At 32.9% G+C, this 18,333-nt stretch overlaps 1 protein-coding gene, 1 non-coding gene and 1 pseudogene across 2 annotated transcripts; 2 read left to right on the top strand and 1 right to left on the bottom strand.

Moving 5' to 3' along the window:
• The first annotated feature begins 2,153 nt into the window (after nucleotides 1–2,153).
• On the top strand, nucleotides 2,154–3,456 carry LOC127091963 (glutathione S-transferase). The gene is made up of 3 exons (XM_051030716.1): nucleotides 2,154–2,574; nucleotides 2,673–2,721; nucleotides 2,890–3,456. Exons 1-3 carry the CDS (start codon nucleotides 2,425–2,427, stop codon nucleotides 3,333–3,335), a joined length of 645 nt encoding a protein of 214 aa, XP_050886673.1. The 5' UTR covers nucleotides 2,154–2,424; the 3' UTR covers nucleotides 3,336–3,456.
• Nucleotides 3,457–3,508: 52 nt separating this feature from the next.
• TRNAG-CCC (transfer RNA glycine (anticodon CCC)) lies at nucleotides 3,509–3,579 on the bottom strand. Its single transcript has one exon. It is a non-coding gene; the product is annotated as a tRNA-Gly (tRNA).
• A 12,830-nt stretch (nucleotides 3,580–16,409) lies between these two features.
• LOC127095664 (protein FAR1-RELATED SEQUENCE 11-like) lies at nucleotides 16,410–17,269 on the top strand (annotated as a pseudogene).
• Nucleotides 17,270–18,333: the final 1,064 nt, after the last annotated feature.

The raw sequence follows: 18,333 nt of genomic DNA, 5'->3' as shown, positions 1-18,333 counted from the left end.
TCCGATTCTCGAAGCTCAAGTTATTGTTTGCATAGTGACAAGGTATCAAATAATTATTTAGACTGAAAATAAAGTACGAAAATAAAATAAAGTCAAAAATAAACTTAAATATAAAAACACACTAAAATAGTAAAAATAATAGAATAAAATATAGAGTTTCCTAAGTACAATAGTAGAATAAGGTGCATTAAAATGCACTGATCAAGTAGGAAGTAAAGATATGAGGAAGCGAAGAAAAATAATGAAAATTATCAAAGATAATCCCTAAATAGACCCGTTAATGAGCTCTTAAATCTTCTAAAAAAATGAAATTAAAATCATAAGGACTAGGAATATTATTGCCACCACATTGCGACACTACATGATTGAATTCCCGAAGAAGAAGATGGGCAGTCAGACCTAGGTTATCATCATTTGAAAGAGATCGAAAAAAACACCATTTAGACGAGGTTTGATTGTATTCGACTCTATAAAAATATCAGAAAAATAATCAAAAATCTTTAGCCGAACTTCATACACACCTTCAATATAATCCTCATTAACCTTAAGGACTAAGATTGTATTCCTCATACTCCTACTCTTGGCAGGGACATGTTAAAAATCTGAAGTAGTATCACATTTTTTAAGGCACTTGGATTTGGATCTTTAATCTTAAGTAAGGGCCAAAGATCCGCATTTGCTTTAGATCTAGCCTCTATCTCCTCAGATGAACTCCTCTGCTCTACAAAAAGTCAAGCTTACTCACCTTTTCTCTAAAAGACTCAAATATTAAAAATCAAGATTTCCAAACACCTGTTTATTCCAAGTTTTTGTAGCCAACTTAAGAAATTTTAATATCTCCAAAATAACACAAGCTTTCCTACCATGAACCAAAGTACCAAACTAGAAAGAGAGAACCAATTCAAATAGATTATTATGAGATAACCAATGGTTGTTGAATCTAAAAAGCTTAGGGCACCATAATTGATTAAGCATTTAAGGATAATAGGACAATAATCAGAGATATCCCTAGGAAAAGCCTACTACGACATCACCCTCAATGATCCTACCATCCATTAGACACAAGAATACATTCAACCTTACTAGTCGCCCCTCAATTCGGTTGTAACTAAGTGAAATTCTTTCCTAGCAGGGGCAGATTTATCATACCCATCCTAGCAATAAAATTGGTAAAAGCTACACACTAAGAACTAGAGGGCTAAAATCCCCCTAACCTCTCACCAAGAGAGCATATATAATTAAAATAACCTAAAATACACCTAATGTCAACTTCTAAGTTGTCTTTCTGAAGGAAAAATACATCCACATAGCCCTTTTGTATACCAAACCACACTTAGAATTAGGGGTGGCAAAACGGGCTCGGCCCGCTGGGCATGCCCGTTTTGCCCACACTTTTGTGCGGGGCGGGCTAAGGATTTAGGCCCTCACCCTCAAATGTGTCCACCCCGTCCCGCCCCGTTTTTTTCGCGGGCTTTTGCGGGCACGTGTATTTACATAAATTTTTATGTTTTTAGGCTTAAATAGTGCAGTGTCCGCGGGCTTTCCCCGCCCCACCCTCAATTTTTTGCGGGGCGGGTCTAAGTTTTAGGCCCACATCCTCAACTATGACCGCCCTGCCCCGCCCCGTTTTTTTGCGGACTTTTGCGGGGCGGGCCTAAACGGGACGGGCATGCCCGTTTGCCACCCCTACTTAGAATACACATTAACCACAAAGAAAACACCCTTAGAGGCCCCCCATTCCAGACAAACACCCAAAAACCCTGAACCTGAAAATGAAAACAAAAATCTACGTTTCGAACTACATCAGATAAAGAGATGACCACCACTATTTTTCATATAACGGCTAAAGCTCTAATCACCAAAAGGATTACTCTAATGGAAATGAACAAGAGAATATGATATCTCACTTAGCCTGGTCTCTTGAATTTTCGCAAAATCTAATGATTTAGATAAAATGAGTTCCCTCACTATATTTTTCTTGATCCTACAACCCATACCTCTGATATTAAAGGAACAAATCAACATCTAAATAACCACTCAGACTTCTTCCTCCGATCTCTTCTTTTTAAAGCAATTAACTTTCGCATTTCCACTACATCACTTGAGTCGACAAACATAAAGCAATTAACTAATTATATAAATTTCAAATAATGCATTTAGCATCATTTAATAGTGGCGTATACTTTGGAAAGTTCATATTTGAGGTCAGTTAATATTTTAATGAGTGGATTATCAACCTTGGTCCTTGTAGCATTGAACTACCAGCATCCATTATTTAATATATCTCCTCTCACGTCAGCTCTTACGTATGCTTATATAAACCATCTAGTCTCTACCTATATATAGCTTTTATTTCCATTAGAGATTATACTACAAAATACCATTACTACTAAACACATCTTCTGATTCTGCTAAATCTTTATCATGACAACAATAAAAGTGCACGGAAGCCCCTTCTCAACAGCAACCATGCGGGTTACAGCGACTCTGTATGAAAAACAGCTTGAATTTGAGTTCGTTTACATTAACCTCAAAAATGGTGAACACAAAAAGGAACCATTCATATCACTCCATGTAAGCAATATCACAAAACATCATTGTCCTAGCTTGTTCACTTTAACCATGTACTTCCATGTGATATCTAACTAATTATAAATCTTTATATGATGCAGCCATTTGGTCAAGTTCCAGCTTTTGAAGACGGAGATTTAAAGCTCTTTGGTAAGATTTATGTGAATATCATGTTTGAAACACCTATATTTTAGATTAAATATATGTCTGATGTTCGGCACTGACTCTGACCCTGACACGACGTGAATACATGAAATGTTATATTGAATTATTTTTCATTTTATATCAGTGTAGTTTCTAATCTAATGCTGTGTGTAGAATCAAGGGCTATTACACAATATATTAATCACGAGTACGCTGATAAAGGGACGAAGTTAACAAGCACTGACTCAAAGAAGAAGGCAATAATTGGAGTATGGTCGGAAGTGGAGAGCCAACACTACGATCAAGTAGCATCAAAACTTGTTACAGAATTTGGGATAAAGCCTTTATTTGGAAAGCCTACGGATCCAAAAGTTGTGGAAGAAAATGAAGGGAAGTTGGATAGTATTCTTGATGTGTATGAGAAAAGATTGTCAGAGTCAAAATACTTGGGAGGTGAGTGCTTCACATTGGTGGATCTGCATCACTTACCTTCTCTTCATTACTTGATGAAGTCACAGAGCAAGAAGATGTTTGAGTCACGACCTCATGTTAGTGCTTGGGTTGCTGATATTACTGCAAGACCAGCTTGGTCTAAAGTTCTTGCCATGATACCTAATTAAGACATTTATGGATGTTTCTTGTGCCTTTGTTGTTTTGTTTGTTTGCTATCGTCAATTTTCAAGTGTGCTGTAAGAGGAATGAACTATATAAAATAAAAAAATACTGTTCTTGTTTGTAAAATGCAGGACAGAAATTGATCTGTGAAAAACAGAGTTAAAAGTTAATCTGAACTTGCGCCTCCGGGGAATCGAACCCCGGTCAGTACCGTGGGAGGGTACTATGATACCACTACACCAGAAGCGCTGTTGTTTATTATATTAATCATGCGTCATTACTTCGATAATAATGTTTATGTAATTTCACCATTTATACTCTTGCCTCACATATTTAAAATTACAAAATGACATTATTCATGTTGGAAATAACATAAGAGAAGTGTCTGTGCCTTTTTCTCGCCAGCAAAATTTCAACAGGAAGGAAATTAATAATACAACATGAGACATAACTCTTGATAAATTTGCTGTGTTAAAAAAAGGTTGCTTTGTGTTTATTTCAATTTTTTAATCCTAAACATATTATAAAATAATTCAAAAGAATTCTTGAAGTATTTATTTTTTATGGGTGTTCACATCCAAATTAATGTAAATTAAAATCATACATTATTTAAAAAAATAAAATATTAAAATATTATTGACTTTTTTTAATGAAAAAGAGGACCTAAGCCTAACAAAAAGAAAGCAACTAACAGGCGCCTCTAGAGAGGCAACAACATTAGCTTTATCAAAATCCAATAAATCAATTAAAACGGATGGAGTTTCATTGAAGATATATAAAGATTTGTCCAAACACTCCATATTAGCTAGGGCATCAACACACAAATTTGGTTCTATGAATGTATGAGTCATTTTAACAATCTTGTGGTCCGCTATCAGCTTCCTGATTACTCTGATCAACGCCAAATAAATTTCAGTATTACAACAACCACCCTTAATGGCTCTTACCACAAACTCAGAATCCACATTAACCTCCACTCTCCTCAACCCTAAGCTCTTAGTAAGCTTAAGCCCTTAAAAAACTCTCCAACACTCATTCACCATTGCATTACATTTTCCCAAATGCTTGAAAAAACCACTAACGCAATCACTTATCGCATCTCTAATGACTCCCCCATAACCAACAATATTGTACTCTTTACTTGCTCCATCTGAAATTAGCTTCACCATATAATCTGAAGGTGGCTTCCGCTCAGTGGTCTTACTTATCACTTCATTCCTTATAACTTGCATTGTCAACTTCTTCGCTTGCTCATAACCCTTTTGTCTTTAAAAGATATGAAAAGCTGACTCACTAGGTCTTACATAATCCTCATCATGTTCTTCCTTATTTCTCCACATCAAATTGCATGACACGATATAGTCCACACATTACTCCAACTTTTAATTCCATCTCCAAGATATTTCAAATCAAGTCTAATCCAGTTCTGAAGATCCAAGGAAAAGAACTCACTGAAAATACTTCTTGGGACTATACTCTTCCAAATATGTATGGCTTTAGCCATCCTCAAACTCAAGCTCAATCTCAAACTCAAGCTCCTATTTAGATACCTGATTATCTATACTCCAGAGGAGCACAAATACAACAATACAAAAAAGGGGAGAGAATACATTCAAATGATAAACGATGCAAAAATCAATCAGGATAAATTCACATAATAGATAGTCATACACATATCAAACATGCATCCTTAATATCATGTATTCACATATAACCCATATCATGGTCAAATCCATACAAATTATACAAGATTACTCATCCTAACACAAACATTCCATCATCATGTAATGCAATGCAACCTCGACTCAACTCATGTTCATCTCGACTCTCACTCTGAACTGGACTCACAACTCAACTCTATATGCATAAGGTACCGACTCAACATTTGGTTCTTCATATGAATTGGATTCCAATCAACTGTGAACCCCGAGCCCTCTCTTTAAGCTCCGAGGCCCCACTCTGACCTTGGGACAAGTCACTAGTCCCCACTTTGAACTAGCGAACATGCCTCTTTCACTATAACAATAATATATAATGCATGGCATTTAATCATGCAATGAAAAAAACATAATCAATGATTACAATCTCACTCGGACTGAAAACAATCACACAATACCAATAACATATCAATGATTACATCCCCACATTAACCATAATCGATCACGCATTCAACGCATTGTGAGTAGTTCCTATCTCATCAATCGTCAGCAAGTATGTACAATAATCCACACAACTATCCATACATTCACACTTTTAACATACATTCACACATCATCTACACATGTAAATTCATCTCACAAGAAATTACTATAATGTAGCTCTGTGCGTTAGCTTTCCAACGTTTCAAATTGTGCTTTAATTCGAGTCATGAAACTCAAGTTATGGCAAAAAAATAATTGAACCAATCTATTAGACATAGGAACTAATCTATTGTTCCCGACTCCCTATTTCATTAAATTTTCACGTTTCAAAGGGGACCAATCGATTACACTAGGTAACCAAACAATTGTTTCCTGCATTTTCGCCAAAAATCACAATTTTAAAAGGAACCAGTCGATTACATGCTTGAACTAATCAATTGGTCCAAGCTTTCTGTCCCAAAAAATGTAATTGTAACAAGTGAACCAATCGATTGTTCCAAGGGAACCAATCAATTATTGTCTGGAATTTTTCAAGAAATTCCATATTTAATTCGTCTTCTTCATCCTTTATCCATTTTAAACACTTCCCAATCATGTTCTAACATGTCCAAGCATTTCATAACATGAACCCAATAACATCCATTAATTATATGCAATTAAACACATCACATTACACATATTAATCATCAATTAATCACAAAAATTCATAATTATGTTCATGTCATAAAACCATCGACTTCAAATTAAACACCATGCTTATGAACAATTTATCACAATCAATAATCACCATATTCACATAGCACAAATTTCAATAAATTCCTTGCATAACACATCATCACATTCATGAAATTCATCAAACAACCAATCAAAAGAAAAAGGAAGAAAATGCTATTGGAGGTTAAGGGAAACCTCTCTACCCTTTCATGATTAAGGCACCCTTAGATGAATAATCTTCCCCCTTACCTTGTAATTTCAGCAAAAAAAATCTTATATGGTCTTCTCTCCAAAAATTCCTAGCTCTCATCTTCCTCTCTATTCTCTTCTTTTTCACGTACTGTTAAAAATTCAAATAACCCTGATTTTCCCTAATTTTCTGAATATATAATATTCTAATTAACTTCTCATAATTCAGTTTTTAACCCAATTAAAACTCATCTTCTCTCCATTCACAAAATCTGCCCAACTCTACATATTCTACAAATTTTCTATTAATTAATTAATTAATTAAATTCTACCAAAACTAATTAATTCAGCATAATTTACCATAAACGCCGTCACTGGAAAAACACATCATAAATCACATAAAATAATTATTTAAATAAAATAAATAATTAAGTAAAAGGATAATTAATTTGGAAGTTTACAAGTTACACCATCATCATCTTCAACACCATTCTCCTTCTGCTTGTAGCATGACTCCCCACACCTCGGGTAATCCTTCAAGTTTTCATACTCTTTCTTGTATAATATGCAATCATTATGACATGCATGTATTTTGAAATAGTCCAAACCTACTAGACACAATATCTTCTTGGCCCCATAGCTACGGTTCGACAACGTGTTACCTTCTGGAAGCATTTCTTTCAATAATTCAAGCAATTAAGTGAAACTTCTATCCATCCACCCACCTTTTGCCTTAAGATTAAATAGTCTTAACACAACTATCAGTCTTGTAAATTTTTTGCATCCCGAATATAGTGACTCTTCCATATCTCTTTGCAAAGTATCTCCCACATGAGCTTTCTTAAAAGCATATACTCTAATATCATTAATCAAATCTTCTAGAGTATCATTCATAAATTTATAAGCTTCAACTCTATGTGACGTAGGCCTTTTTTTATCACTTCACCATGTCATACTCATTTTGTGTAATTTTGAATAATTCCATCACAACCTAAACGATTGAATATAACACCCTTGGTTGTTTGTGTGTATTTCAACATTTTTTACAAGGACACAAAAAAATCCTATTATCGTTAGGAAAGTTTTTATTTCGAGAATTCAATAAATTGAATCCTGATAATTGAATAAAATATTGTTTAGATTTTAAATCTCAATTTTTAGAAAAACTGAGGGAACATAACCGAGGTAAAAACTAGGTTCAATTTAATTAAATAACATATTAATCAACATTTCATGTCAGTTTTCTAGAAAACTGAGTGATAAAATTTAAGGGCGTCATTTTGGTTCTAAATAAAACATAAAATTGCAGGATCGGGGAATTGAAGCTCAAACTCTGAGCTATATTTTCTGTCGTTTTTAACAAAATCGAGGGATAAGATTTTATTTATTTAAAAATGGCGTGTTCCAAGTCATTTTTTATTAGTTTTTCATCGGCTGAGGTGAAAGTTCAGTCATGAAATGTATTACTTGTAGTAGTGTCATCATGATTCAAATTGTTTGAATTCGAGTTCATTGAACTATTAGGACCAACAATGGATATCGAAGCTGGTCCGTTTTGAGAATTAACTTGAGGTTGTTGATAATATAAAATGGAAGTCAAATCACTAATTCCAATAGAGTCATTTGGATCAAATCCCTTTTTTACAACACTATCATCGTTGGAGAAAAAATTGGAATCAGAAACATGTTCATTGTCTTCCTCACCGAAGATTGAAAGAAAAATATCTCATCTGTGATTTTTTTTTTGCTTCAACAATGACATTGTTAGTGTTGTTTTCACTTTTCTTCAGGGGATCCGTGGCAACAAAAAATGAATCGGCGATTTTTGAAGAGGTGGTTCTATTGATGCGATTGGAATGGCTGACAAAGTTTCCCCAACCATGGCTTTGAATGGAGGTGGAAAGAAGTTGTTGATTTGGAAATGAAGGGAACTTGAAGTCACCAAAGCTCTCATCAGTAAAAATTATAATTTTTTGGATTTCGTCCCTTCTTTCGACGTCACTAGTTCTTTGGATCAGAGAAGTTTGCCGCATAACCTTTTTTAAATGGAACTTAACGTCAAAGGTTAATATAAAAGGATTTTAACATTCAAGGGTCATTTAAAAAAAGATACAAGGATGAAAACCAGAAACTCGTTATCTTACAAGGATAACTGACATGTTTAAGTTTATTTTGGGATCATTATTGTGAGGGAGAACAATGTCAACATCCTTTCTATAGAAGGTAGTCTCAAACTATGTCTTCATTTCTAGATATGCCTCAGGGTCGACGGGTATGATGCTACTCGTCAAACCTGTTTGTTATATTTTATGCGGGAAGAATTGAATTCTCCCCGCTGATAAAATCTCCAAAAATAGTGTTGATAATAATCTTAGAATCCTATTTTTCCATTCTCTAGGATAAAATGATAAAAGTTAGTGATGAATAATGATGAGTGTGTCCCAAGGGAGTTTTACTGAGGCCCCACGGTAAGCGCCAATTGTACTTGAGTACGTGATAACCCCTTATGGTATAGGACTATTAGAGGTTTTTAGGGTAATTGTGGTGTTAGAACAAGTTCCGAGTGAATTGAACGTTTCTATCAATCTTATGGTTGAGGTATTTAGAGGAATATTTTAGGCATGTATATCTTAGAACGTAAGAAGCAACAACTTCCTTTTTTCCGTCTTTAAGGGTGGGAATGAGTAGTTATTTCTCCTATAATAATTGGGAGTGTGTCCTCTCTGTTTGACTGTTCTTCCAACACCGTTACTGGGCAGGGACACATAATTCCTACTTTTTGATAGATGAGTGAGTATTTTAATAAATGGGTGAAGTAACCAAGAAATGGACACACATTATGATAAACAAGAACGTGCGACTATAGATGGGTAGCTAACTACTCTGCTTTGGGAAATGTGTGTTTTTCCCCTGCTTTTGGTAAAGATTAACTCCCCCTCCCCCAAATATCCTTTGTAAATATACCAGTACAAAAGGGATTTTTTGATTTTACATTCTGAATGTAATTCAAATCAAGGATATGTGTGATTCAAATCAAAGACACCATGATGTGAATCATAGTTATGGATGTTCAAATCATAGCCATGGATGATTCGAATCATGAGTAAGTAACTTATTTTGAAAATCACTTCTAGTTCTGTGATTTTAATCATTTAATTGCTTGATCCAAATACATGCTTCCAATCATGTTCTAAATCAAACCGGTTATTTCAATAATTTATCATCTTGATTCAAGTCACTTTTTCATAATATATAATTCCTTTGTTTCATAAGAAATAATGATATTGATGATTCAATCATAATCAATGAATCCATATTTTTACAAATTAAGAAAAATCATGAGTGTTCTTTCTTTCATATACACATTCTTTCTCATGTTAGGCCAATAAAAAAACTTCATAGAGTGTTGATTAATAGAGTTTTAAGAAGGAGTTGCGTGAGATTATTTAGATAAAAAATAATCTTCAACCTTGAACCAAAAATCCCAGTGTTGTGATACTCAACTCTAAAGATTGAGTGTGAGTGGTAGATGCAAGGTACATTAGAGAATCTAATGTTTTTTGTGAAACTTTTTATGTGTATTAGATTAAAGAATCAGTTTGTGATTATGGTGTATAGAGATTGACTTCCGCCAAAGAAAAAGATTAATTTCTTCTCCATTGAATATTTTGGCAAAACCAATTAAAGGTTGTTGTAGACGAAGTTGGGAGTTTCCCATATCCTTTAATAGAACAAAGGCTTGGACAAGGGACTTTCGGTAGGGTTGAGTGAAGACTGATGCAGACAGAAGCTTGAAGCAAAACTTTGGGTGTATGAAGGCATTTGGCTCAAGATCGAGTGAAGATCTTGTGAATTTCGAAGGCAATAATGTTCTACTACAACCGAAGGGAAATCGAGATTCAGACATGTCTTTTCTTAGAATTTTGGCTTGAAGTGTTCAATGTTGTCTTGATTGTCCTTTGTAGCAAAAACTTTTGTATATTAATTTTAAAAATAGTGGAAGACTTGGCGAATTTTCAATGGTTCGTCATTGAATATTGGACTAAGCGCTAATGAGGACGAATACGTTGAACTAATATAAATCAGGTGCATAATTTCTCTTTCCATATCTCTTTTAGAATTTTAGTATATATTTGTATGAATTACGCTTTATTGATTTCTTTAATCACATGTTGCTAGATTTTATCTGCTTATAGTGATTTATTGTGTAAAGCTTAGATCTCTGATAGATTTTGTCATTTGAATCTTCTTTCTGGTGATTATGTCTATATAAACTCCTAATATTAGATTGACAATTCGATTAATAAGACAAAATTTAAACCTTATATGTAAATTGAATTAGATTAATGAATGCATTGCTTGATTAAGCATCTTCATCTTTCGTAATTTCTAAAAATCCAAGTAATTCGTGAAATTTATTTAAATACATCTTTTAAAAAACCCCACTGTCAAACTTCTACTTGTAAAACACTGATTTTTGAAGATAATATTTTTAAAAATTACTTTAAGAGAAAGATCTATTCAACTTCTCTCGCTTCTAACCATTTTTCACACATATTCTCTCCCAACACTTGCTAACTTCATTCTCTTGGTGTTGGGTTGACCTTGTTACGTGAAAAATATCAATATATTTTACTCCCTCCATCTCAAAATAATTAAAAAATCAAAATAAATGCCGCATCTGTAAAAATTATTTATCATAAAATAATTGTCGTATTTGTAAAAATTATTTGTCGTAAAATAATTATCGTTTTAGTTTCCAATACAATTTTAATTTTTATCTTTTAATTATATTCTCTAATTAATATCATAATTTATTATTTCTCTCACCATTCATTAATGATAATTAGAATAGACCAATAACCAAATAAAATTATTTTTGGTTCTATTTTATTTATCATATTTTTTTAATCTATGTAAAAGTGTCAAATATTACATTTATTTTAGAAATGATAAAATATTTTGTATCAAAGTTTGTGTCATTATATATTATTCTTAAATGGGCACAAGTTAAGGAAGAATAAATGATTAAAGGTCCTACCTACTTTAATTTGGAACATGTAATATTTAAATACAGTTATTATTACAGGTACTAAAAAATGATAAAACTACCCTCACATCTGATATCTCACATAGACTTTTTATCTTCTCAAATATATCACGCTTCATGCAATATTTTTCTTTTCACAGAAAAAATTGAAATCTTCTCAAATATGACAATTTAAGAACTTTTCTTATTTAGGTATGTCATATATCTTTTTATCTTTTTTTTATGTTATTTTATGATTCCAATTTTTTTTAAATAACTTTCCATAGTCAGGTGAATAACCTTTTTTGTTCTTTTTATTTTTGAAAGATAAATACAAAATGGAAAGTGTGACCAACAATAGAATAAATGTGGATTTGAGTTTGAATATTGAATATTCAGTAGAAGAAGTTTCTTCAAACAATGGTTCTTCTGAAATTATTGTAGGTCGTAATATTATAGACGAAGTTGAAGAAATTGGAATTTCTGAGAAAGAAAATATTGTGATTTCTAGTCAAAATATTGAGATAAATGGATTTTTACAAGAAAGTGACGAGGTTGACACTTTTAAGGAGTCAAATATTGTTCCTTTTATTGGTCAAATTTTTCTTAGTGAGGAAGAAGCATTTTTTTATAAGAGATATGCATATCAACACGGATTCTCAGTTCGAAAAGGTATATTCATCAAATAAAATAGAATTGTGAGTATGTGAAGACAAGCTTCCTATAAGATTTTTATGAAGACAACATATCAAGCTCTCCATAACAAAAGAATGGAAAAAGAAGATCACTTCAACATTGCTCAAGTTTTCATGGATCTAATATAGGTATATGAAACTCTTGAAAATATACTCCTAGTGCTCAAAAGTTTTATCTTGCATTAAAATAATCATTCTAAATCTTTTCTATCATGATTATTTATTTTAAAATATTGTTTAAAAATTGCATGTTCAAAAGTTTTTTAACTTAGAAATTTTTTCAATATTTTGAACATGTCAATCGATTGATGCCTTGATACAATCGATTGATCAAACTTTTTGTTTTAGAATTTTTCGTTTTTCAAACTGAACTAATCGATTGATGATGTATGTTAATCGATTGATCTTAGTATATTTTTTCATTTTTTAAGTTGTGTCAATCGATTGGTTATGTGTGTCAGTCGATTGATGCTGGAATTTTTTTGAAAAATCTGAAAAATTATTTCACCATTCTTTGCACCATTTCATCATAACTTTTTATGGTAAAAGCTTGCATCTTTTCATGATCAATTATCTGATTTCATTCCTAAACATTGTCATGTTATGATTGAAGGGATGCATTCATACTATAAATAATTCTTATATTTTTATTACAAATCTCACCTCTTTCAAATCAATTTGCAAAATCTCTATACATTCATTTTTCATCTATTTCTCATATTAAGATACTTTTGAAAAAAAAACTCATATCATTTTCTTCAAAAGTACTCTTGAGCACTTAGAGATTATTTTGTTTTTAAAATTTCATATTGAAAGAGAATAAGATTCTAATCAATTAATTAAAGTCTTATACAATACAATTATTCATATATTCATTCAATTACTTTGTAAAATCCTAAGTACCAAGGAGTGTTTGGTTTTAGGTATATTGCTTATGATCCAGGATTGTTGGATATAAGTGTCAAGAAAAGGAAGAATTATTTTCTTTTCTTGTGAGTTAAGTTTTCAAGAGTATTGTTCTTGATTACTTAGTTAGAGGTTTGTTTCAGGAGATCTAACAATAATAAAATCTCTTACACATTGTAAGGGGACTGGAGTACTCTCAAGTTGTAAGGGGAACCAGTATAATTCCTGGTGTTCTTTACTTTCTACTCTTTATCGCTTCCAAAATCATATCAATCCAGAAAAGAAAAGAACCTTATTCACCAAATCAGAATGAATTTCTAAAAATTCTAATTCACCCCCCTCTTAGGCTCAATCCTAACTTACATTTGGCATCAGAGTAGGTTATAGGCAACTTGTTCCTAAAAGATCTGCATGGCTTCCGCAAGCACGAATCCGATTTTCAAAGACGGTGGAAGTAGTAACAAACCCCCATTTTTCTCTGGAGAATATTTTGATTTTTGGAAGATCCGCATGAAGGAACATCCAGAAACCCAAGGAGAAGGCATATGGGAAGCCGTTGAAATTTACTGCCTTGCTGATTGCCTTGTGTTTTACTGCAGTGAATTCGGTGAAAACATGAGGAGCTTTTGTTTTTCACCTGGCTTTGGTTGAACTGGTATTTTCTAGCCTATTGGTTTTGCTGCAACATGTGATGGTGAGCTCTTGGTTATTGCTGCAAGTTCACATGGTTCTATAGGCAATGCCTCAGACCGTGATTAATTGGAACAACTTTGATCATGGTATGTGAATGTGCTTTGCTGTGAATAATTTTAGTTTCATAATTTTCATGCTTGTTTTTTTTTATGTGCCCTGGCCTTGTTTGGATTTGTTGCTGCAGGATAATGACGGCATGATGCACTACATGAGTTAGCTCGGGTCCAAGGGCCGTTTTCGAATTGTTTTGAAGTTTTGGTGCTCATTATTTTTGTTCAAGTGCCTTGTTTACTTCACTCATCTCTGTAATTTACACTGATTTTCTGCTTCAGTTCCATCAACAAGTCCTGTTAACTCGGTTTCTACTAACCTGCCGGAAGGAATTTGGCCTAAGACTCGGTGTCTTCTATTTGGTACTGTTTGATATTTGCTTGCTTGCTGCTGATATCAGTGTGGTTAATATTGTGCAGGAAGTTGAAGATCCAATGGCTTTTTCCAATTTTCTTACATTTGGACTCAGGTAGTTTGCAATCTTTTAAAGAATCTCCGGTTACAGTTGAAGCACGAGCAGAAAGAATATGCATGTTTACTCCTTAAGCAAAGACCGGGTGCTTTCAGCAAATAAAACAGATGATTGAGAGGCTGACCAGGGCAGGCTTGGTGTGCAAAGTTTATTTCCGCTGTTTTTAGGTGACAAAGCAGGACTAGACCATGACGCCTCCAACCTTACATTTTGTTTCTGCGATTCACTCCTTTTAATTTCATCCATTAATTCCCTCTGTTTTTGGTAAACATAGTGGGGTTCACGAATCTGGTCCTTAAATATGGTTTCCTGTTTGAGTATTGTTTGATAAGTTTGGAAGAATTCCGCTAGTAGCTTTTATGCAGATACAAACCTGTTATGGATGTACATGCTGCAATATAATGGTTATGACATGCATTTTATCTTATGATGCTATTGGTTTAGACATTGTGTTGCTGTTATGAAATATAGTCACATGTATTGATGCAGCTTATTTGGCATGGAATTGATTATTGTTGATACTAATGATTGGCTGAATTGTGCATTGGTGGTACAGGATTGAGCATGCCATTGTTTAGGCTTGTTTGTTGCAGGTTGTGGACAAGGTTGCAAGCATGTTGATGAATTGGAATGCTATGGATTATGCTCATGGAGGATTGCTAGGCAAGTGTATATTAGTAGATGAAATTAAACTTTATGGAGAGACGAAGAATGATAAAGCTCTGGATGAATCACTTTGCCAAGATAGCTTTTCAGAGATGAAGCAGTGATAACAAATTTTTCTCTCAACGCAATTCTTTCATTAAATTCCATGTTATTCGTGCTGGAAAGGAAGCCAGAGTTCCTACTATTCCAGGAAGTGATGGGCTTTTGTAGAGCATTGAAGAAGTTACCAGGTTGGCACACAATATTGGTTTCCATGTGATGATCAAAGCAACCGTTGAGTTTCATAGCTTGAACTACCATTTCACCCCTATAGCCTCCGCGACGAAACTCCGATTCGGTAAGTCTTCTTGCTCCAATTCACGATCTATTCGCGTTAATCCTTGATTCTGATCCTCCTCGGTTTTGCATGCAAAATACAAATTGGTTTGGAATTTTCAATTTTCAGTTTCATTTCGATTTGGCAAAGTCACTTCAGGAATCCAGATTCGAGGTTGCTCCAAGTTCTTGGAATTGAAGGTGAAGCAGAAGACGGAATGCCATAGTGGATCACAATTCTCGGACCCAATTCAGTTGATTGCAAACTACCATGCTGCTGAAACTTGTGGTTGAAATGGTGATGGACAGTTTTGTGCAATAACTTCTTGGCAAACATGGTTTTGATGATGATGATGTTTTTTTTATTATAAGTTATTCATATGCCATGTGCATGGATGATAATGATTGAATGAATGAATGATTTGGAATATGAATGATTGTGTGGGAATCTTTAAACATGAATGAATGGAAAATCTCAATGTGAAATGAAGAAAATATGAAATGCAAATTTAAAAATGTGACAAATGTAAAAATATGAAATAGTAAAATATGCGCATGAATGAAGAAGTATGTATGGAATTTCTTTGGATTATGAATGAATGTTTATTGAATTGTATTGAATGGAATTGGATATATTGAATGAAGGTTTGAAAGTTTGAATGAATTGTATGGTTATGGTTGTAGTTTGAACTTGATTGAAGTGATTGTAAAGAATAAGAGTGGTTGTAACTTGGTTTATGGAAATGGATATTTGGTTATAAAAATGGATATGGATCTTAGAAATAATCCAAGACTAATCAAAATGTCAATTTAAAATCAAAAACCAATAAAACCAATTAAAATCAAATTAATCTATAATTTGTTAAAATTACTTTGATATCAACTCTAACATTTATTTGGAAGTTAAAATCAATTAGAGTTTGAATCATTAGTAAAAACACAATTAAGATTAAATTGAAATTTGGAATTAGACTTAATTTGAAATTAAAATCAAATTGAAAATTAAAAAGTCAAATAATTAGAATCCATTTTATAATCAAGAACACCATGATCAAAAAGCTTAGATAATAATCAATGTTTATAAAAAATAAATATGGATTTGGGAATGGACGGTTGTCTTTGGTCATGAATGTATGCAAATGAACTTTAGGCCAAGTGCCAAATGAAAAATGAAAAAAAGAAAAAAAATTCAGGACCAAAATCGGGGTATGACACTTCCATTTATTGAAAAGGATGTTCTCAATCTGTTTTTGAAAGCCAAGAAAAAAGTTGAAATAAGTGATGTTGTTGATCTTCTTAAGTATTGTGAGGATGCAAAAAAGAGTTGCTCTAAATTTCAGTATGCATATACACTTGACGAAGAAAGAAGGTTAGAGCATATATTTTGGTGTCATGCTTATTGGTTTGATTGGTACCAAGAATATGACGATGTTGTTGTGTTTGATACTACATACAAGGTAAATTCTTATGAAATGCCATTTGGAATTTTTGTGGGTAGGAATAGTCATGGAAAAACTATAATTTTTGGACGTGCACTCTTACGAAATGAAAAAACTTTTGCATTTCGTTGGTTGATGAAGGTAGCTTCTAAGCTTAATTTCATAATTTTTCTTATATCATTTGTTATTGTATCATTTGTTTTAATTATATATTTTTTGTAGACTTTTATATCTTTGATGAAGAAGCCACCAAAGACTATATTAATAAATCAAGATCCATGGATGAAAGAAGCAATTTCAAAGAGTTGTCATCAACAAAACATAGTTTTTGCATATGGTATATCACTTTCAACTTTAGTTGTTGGTTTAATGCTATACTGCGAGACAAATATCCAAAATCGTGTTCTGATTTTTATGGCTTGTATAAGTTGGAGACACGTGAAGAATTTGAGCATCACTGGCCAAAAGTTGTTGCTAAGTATAACTTGCAATCAAATAAACACGTGAAAAAGCTGTATGAAATTAAAAGTTATTGGACACTCGCTTATCTTCGTGACTATTTCTTTGGTGGAATGACAACCACCGGTAGATCAGAGAGTATTAATGCATTTATCAAACGTTTATCATGAAATTCCTTCTAATTACTTGCCATCACGATGACGACTTCAAGTATCACATGAGGATGAGGAAGTAAATCCTTAACCAATCAATGTTGTGTTTGATGATCAAATAATATGTTACAACAACAAAGCTCATGCGAATGATATTGTTCAATGTCCTCCGATTTCCAAAACAAAAGGTCATCCTAAACGAAGACGTCTAAAGGTGGAAAAGAGCTTTCACATACCATGAATACTTATGGATTATGGAAAGACATAGGATATAATATTGCAACATGTCCTCTAAAAGAAAATATTCAATTTTCCAATCACATTAAAAACAAGAAGAAGAAAATTTGTTAAAATGCAAATTTAAATCCAGTTCTTCTACCAAAAATTTAGGTCCATATATATATATATATATATATATATATATATATATATATATATATATATATATAATATATATATATATATATATATAATATATATATATATATTTTTTTTATAACAGGAAGAAATTGATGATATATGTATGAAGACCATCGAGTAATTTTATTATTATTATTATTTTTAATCAAGAATAAATTTTGATTAATTCAAAAAAACAAGAGAAACAAAAGCGATCCAAGGCGGATCCAGCTCCAAACATCCAACAGACAAAAAAAGAGACCTAAAGCATTAGCTTAGCTACGCATGGTCGTAATTTTCTATTATCCCAACCTCTATAAACTATAGTCTCTATAATTGTGTCGTAAGTTTTCTGTGCATTTACATTGGTTTCAAAACACTTATCATTCCTATACCTCCATATCTTGTATATGCTTTCCGTTGCTGCAAGTTTGAGGATTTTCGCACGAGCCCCTTTACCCTTTGTATTTTGAATAATCCATTTCCTTTCTTGAGTCCATCCACTAGGTATGTGTTGGATTTGTAACCACTCAAGCACCTTCATCCAAATACGTTTAGTTTCCACACAATCAAAAAGCAAATGAGACTGAGTCTCTTCCTCTGAACAAAAACAACATTTGGGGATGTCAACCATCCCGAAGCGATACAACCTTGATTTAGTAGCAAGACGCTCATTACACGAC

This window comes from Lathyrus oleraceus, chromosome 6 (genome assembly GCF_024323335.1).
Source record: "Lathyrus oleraceus cultivar Zhongwan6 chromosome 6, CAAS_Psat_ZW6_1.0, whole genome shotgun sequence".
Taxonomy (NCBI): domain Eukaryota; kingdom Viridiplantae; phylum Streptophyta; class Magnoliopsida; order Fabales; family Fabaceae; genus Lathyrus; species Lathyrus oleraceus.
This window is presented reverse-complemented; position numbering and strand designations above follow the sequence as displayed.